The 5,659-nt window shown below is 35.7% G+C and overlaps 2 protein-coding genes across 2 annotated transcripts; one reads left to right on the top strand and one right to left on the bottom strand.

The window, feature by feature from the left end:
- The first annotated feature begins 1,254 nt into the window (after window positions 1–1,254).
- On the top strand, window positions 1,255–2,377 carry LOC105769809 (uncharacterized). The gene is made up of 2 exons (XM_012590696.2): window positions 1,255–1,554; window positions 1,656–2,377. Exons 1-2 carry the CDS (start codon window positions 1,464–1,466, stop codon window positions 2,375–2,377), a joined length of 813 nt encoding a protein of 270 aa, XP_012446150.1. The 5' UTR covers window positions 1,255–1,463.
- A 646-nt stretch (window positions 2,378–3,023) lies between these two features.
- LOC105769802 (transcription factor TCP20) lies at window positions 3,024–4,747 on the bottom strand. The gene is made up of 2 exons (XM_012590682.2): window positions 3,341–4,747; window positions 3,024–3,233 (listed from the first exon to the last, which is right to left on the bottom strand). The coding sequence occupies exon 1, from the start codon at window positions 4,340–4,342 to the stop codon at window positions 3,440–3,442; it is 903 nt and encodes a 300-aa protein (XP_012446136.1). The 5' UTR covers window positions 4,343–4,747; the 3' UTR covers window positions 3,024–3,233; window positions 3,341–3,439.
- Between the last annotated feature and the right edge of the window lie 912 nt (window positions 4,748–5,659).

Here is a 5,659-nt window from a genome sequence, read left to right on the forward strand (position 1 = left end):
AGGACAAAAAAAATCAACTACCAAAATGAACATTGAAGCCAAATTAATGTACCAATTTGAGACAAAAAAACTTAAGTGTCAGATTGAATATTGAAACTAAACTTATGTACCAAATAATATATTAATTCTAAATAAAATTGTAATGGCTTAATACCTCATTTGGTACTCGAGCTAGACATATTTTTCTAATGTGTTGCATGTGTTTCTTTTATCTAATGTGGTAAATATATTTGAAAAAGTTATACATTTTGACACCCAAAGGTAACGGTGCTAACTTTTTAGTATTTAATTTAGATTTTAAGGTTGATTTGGTGAAAGCTAATTGCTAATAATATCGTTAATTATGAATTTTCATCAAATCAACCCTAAAACTCAAAAAATCACATCCATCAAATTATATCTAACAAATTGCAATTAACATTAAACTTATTCCATTAGTTAATTATGCAAATATTATTTGTTTATTATGAATTTTCATCAAATAAATCTTAAATCTTGAATTAATCATTACAAAATTAATATCTTTATCTTTGAGTATCAAAATGTATAACTTTAATCAAATACAAGTACCACATTAGAAAAAAACGATGGATGGAATTGTAAAGGTTGATTGATAATTTTGTATTAAATTGGGGTGGGGTTAAGATATGTGGTAGTAAGAGATAGACATGTTCATGGGTTTAGGCAAAAAAATTAAGCCCATTTAAAAAAGGGTCAGGTTCAAGCTTGACATTCAAGGCCCAATCATGGCCCAACCCGACCCGTTTTTAATTTTATAATACTTTATATTATGTTATTTTTATATAATATGCAATTTATAACACATTAAAAAAATAAACCTATACTAAATATATAATATTACTCTAATGTAAACATCAAAATAATGTTAATATAAAAATTTTCAATAAATAAAAAATGTATAAAATTATTAAATATTAAAATAAAATAAATATTTAAAAAAATAATATGAGTGGGCCTAAAATTGGCTTGGGTTAGTTTTTCACAAATATGAATAAGTTTGAGTAAAATTTTAAACCCGTATTTTAAATCTAATCGAGTTTAAAAAATATAAAATATATTAACATCATGTTTAAGTCCGGCCCAAACAAGAAAAAAGGTATGAAGAGATGATACTAATGGGCAGATAATAAAAGCAGAAACAGCTTTGCCTTATCATCATCACTTTTTGAAATTTGAAACTGGGTAAAATGTAAGCGCAAACCAAGGTAAGCTCAGCTATGTACGTATGTAAATCTATATTACGTAACGGTGGGGGAGTATCAAAAAAATTTATTTCCCCACATTAACATTAAAGGGAATGGCGTTTGAAATTGAAAAAAGAATCTCAATCTTTCCCTTTTAAACATGAATGGAATGGAATGGAAGAAAGAATCAATCACAGCTTTCAAACTTCCTTTTGTTATCTCTAACGATTCATCCATAAACCCCTCCTCCTCGGTTCAATGGACAACACTTCAGCTTCTTCTTCTTCTTCTTCTTTGGCTGCAACTGCAATCCCCCAACAATCCCAATGGCTTCAAACCAGTCTATCATGTCAGTCCTTATCATGCATATCCTCTCTCTATATGTACATATATGTTTGTATATGTTGCTTGCTTTCCTTGTTTAACCTACTTTATCAACTGTTTTTGCAGATTTGGAGGAGAAAATGAAAGCCATGATGACCCTTCTTCAGGAATCTGATAATTCAAAATCCTCATGTCAAATGGCTCATATTTCTCACAACTGGAAACAACAACTCGTTCAAATGTTGGGAGAGTTAAACAGGGCTTACTGTTCTTTAGCACATAAGTATGATCAGTTGAGGTCTAAATCAAAAAGGGTCCTGGAAGCCTCTAATGATCCTATACGAGAGGCCTTCGATACTTGCCACGAGCCTGTCATGGATGATTCTGATTATGAACATCACATATCTGACTTTGAATACCTTAACAAGTTAGCAGATGATCTAGTATTAACACGACAATGCAATATGTCTTTCATGAAAAAACCCGAAGAACAAACGAACCGAGAATTTTCGGACGAAGAGGATGTTGTTTTGAAGGTAAATGATGAGTTTCAAAGATTTAAGCCTAAAGCTGCAGAGTTTGAAAAGGAGAGTACATGGTTTCAATTTACAAAGCTTATGGAGGAGAATCTACGGCAGCAAGCAGAACTATTAAGAAGGAATAATGAGAAGAGAGAAACCATCAACCGGTTACGGTTAAAACTCGAGCAGGTAAAGAGTGAGAACAAGATCCTACAACTGCAGAAGTGCCTCTATTGCTCAAAAGTTGGTGTGAAGCGCAATCATTCTCAGAATTCAAGATCAACAGGACTATTTCTAGGCAAGTTCTTCAATGGAGGTTGTTCATAGTTTTTTTTTTTTTTTAATTTCCCATTTGTTGATCTGTAATTAAGTTGTCTGCAATTTCTTCCATCAATTCAATAAGCAGTTTATATCAATGCTTAAAGCAATGCTGACTTTCCATTTCTTTCGAATGAAGAACAGTGGGGGAGATTTGTCAATTTAAATATATACATCGTAGTAGATTTCATGCACCGAAAGTGCTCACTATAGCATTACACCCACCATGAATGGTTTTGAGCAAAGCTTTGTCAATGAAACTATATACACCACAATAAAGCACTCAAAATGTGAATAGGATTCCCATGTAACAGTCAGTCAAGACAAAAGCTGAAATGATCTATGAAACAACAAACTTCAAGCCTTGGGAACCCCTTTTTGCCAATGCACTGCCAAGTGCATATACTGGCTCCAGAGTGCAGACTCTTTTGTTGTCAGAACATCAACCCAAATTTAAGTGCAGTTTGAACATAAGCAAAATGATCATTTTACAATTATTTGGAACATAAGTCTCCTCAAATTTTTTGACTGAAAAATTCCAATTTTAGAAACATGGGAAATATAACCGGTGCTTCCAAGTAGGAATTTGTAGATTAAGTAAGAGATTCTAGTTTGCCTCAAGGTTAGAACTGTAGTTGAAAGAAGGCCAATCAAATTTGCAAAATATAAATCCTTGAATAATTGGCACTTTGATGTGCAACAATATATTGTTTTTAGATAAATATGAACTCTTAGATGATTCAAAGAAGAAACTAGAAATGTATGATAGTAAATTTGTATGTTTAATTTCAAAACCAAAACATTGCCTCTCCATCCAGACCGAGAGAAGAAGAAAACCAAGCTACTAGGCTGTGCAAAGGTCCACCTGCACGTTCCACAGCAAAAGCAGTGAGGCCACAAGACAGATTAATACTTTCTCTGAAGACTTTGAAGGATGCAAGTCCAACACAATGCAAGAATTAAGAAAAGCACCTCTGTGGATGGAAACTTGGTTGATGCAGTATAGAAAGAAGGGGGCATCCTCTCTCAGAAATGCTATTCTTTTTAATATTGCTCCCAAAGTTTATAACTTTACTGGCCTGATCCTTGGGAATCATCCTTGGGAGGGGGTTGGTGTTGGTGTTGGTGCTGGTGCTGGTACTGCTCTTGTTGGTGCACCCTAGCCTGCCCCATCTGCTGATAAAACTGGCTCAAAGCTTGAGGATTTAGCCCCCCAATATGACCTTCTTGGGACAACCCAAGTTCCAAACCAGGAAGTTGCTGCTCGTTAGCTGCGCCCAAGATGGAGGTGAGACTCACCTGACCCATGTTAGTAGGTGGCAAGTCAAAACCAGGAAACCCAAGCTTTTGCAGATAATTTGAACTTTCAGTGCCTAAATTTGTTGTAGATGGACCAGATAATGACTGAAACCCGTAACCACTGACTGGGGACCATAAACCTGTTCCCACATGGTGGGGTCTCCCCAAATTTCCTTCAATTCCCCAACTGGTCCTACCGCTCCCTGACCCAATAGAACTACTGGACCCCCCTAAATCTTCAAGCCTTTGGTGCAACCCTGCTGATAGAGACGCCCCTTGCTGTGAAACTGAACCTCCAGCAGCTGCCAAAGCTGATGCTGGTATCGTCCCGCTCCCCGTGGCGGCAATTATTGATGGTTCTGCTTGTTGTAACAGCCATTGTATTGTTTCCCCATCGGATTTGTGACCCAATTCCCTGGTCAACTGAAAGATTCTAGCTGCACATAAAGCAGGCATCCTTATCCTCCTGCCTCTTCCTTCAACTTTGGTATGCCTGTCTTTGTTAGAACTTCTCTTTGGTGCCAACTGTTGTTTCTTCCCTTCCTTATCTGCAATAACAATCTGGGAATCCTGGACTTCACCTACCTTGTTCTCCCCCATGTTTTGAGGCTGCTGTTGTTGTTGGGGCAGGCTCAAGAAATTGGCTACTTTCTTTGGAGACTGCTTGGAATCCATTAACAGGTAAAAGGGTGGTGGACTCCTCTTTGATTGAAGAAGGCGACCTGAAAAATGTCCTAGACTTTCCCGAGTTTTCACTGTTTTAGGCAAGAAAATGGAAGACAAAACTATTACTTTATTGAAATCCCAAAGCACACCCCAAATGTCAAAATTTTCAGTCTATATTAGACAAAGATGCAATTTTTTTCCCCGTCTCTCCTATATAGCATATTATGATAATAGCATATGCAATGAACTGTGCTTTGTTTTTTTTATCCTTTTTTTTCACTGTGGTGGAGGGTTTTGACTAAAATTTCTGACATGATAGCAACTTTAAGTGCTAATTTAACCTCAAAACTCATCCCTATATGGACATATTCCATAAATTGATGGATTCCCTTACCTTTACATGCTACCCTATATTATTGCAGCAGCAATATATTGGTGCCATCTCTTGTAAGAGACTCAATTTTGGACTTGGATGAATGATTGTTTGACAACTGTTAACATGGGTCTGGAGAAAGAGATTGTTTGCTTGTAATCCACTCTAAAAACAAATACTTTTACCGCAAAACTAATCATGGGGAATCACTGCTTAAAAAGTTAAAAGATTGTAGGAAGTTCGTTTTTTTTCTTCTTCTTTAGTTTCAGTTACATAATCTGCCAAAACAAGTTTGTTGCAGTTACAATTGAAGGATTTGATGATGCGTCCAGTCAGCTCAATTTGGAAATACTCCACTATAGAAGTGGGACCCTCAGTTCCTGATAGTTCATGGACCATCTTCAAAACAAAAACCCCTTTATAACATTCAGTGTTAGATGTTGGCCCTTGAAGACAGCTTGTCCACAAATATGTTGAAGGACAATGATTCCCATTGACTGTCATAATGTAGGGTTCATAAACTGTGTTGTGTCCTATAGTTTGGGATTAAGAAAAATGAAACTAAATATATGAAAACATTCTTTGATGAATATTTTCTTTTAGAAAAACAAGTGGGGATGCTTTGATGAATTCTCTGTTTAAGCTAAGGGAAATGATCACAAAGGTACATTTGTCAAAGGAATTAAAAACCCTTTAGATTGAGTGGATGCCAATGACAGCTTGAGGAAAAAGATAGGGACACCTTTGATTTTCTCCTACGAAAAAGAAGTCCATTTTCAAGTGATTTCTTTTGTCTCAAACCCAATTTTATTTATATGGTGATGTAGTGATCACATATAAAAATACTATTAAATCATATCTAACCCAACATCCCATTTGCCTATGAATGTACCACTTATTGGCTAAGTGTTTGAAAATGTGCTAGAGTTTTGACATTCTCATTGCATGAATAA

Source organism: Gossypium raimondii, chromosome 7 (genome assembly GCF_025698545.1).
Source record: "Gossypium raimondii isolate GPD5lz chromosome 7, ASM2569854v1, whole genome shotgun sequence".
NCBI lineage: Eukaryota > Viridiplantae > Streptophyta > Magnoliopsida > Malvales > Malvaceae > Gossypium > Gossypium raimondii.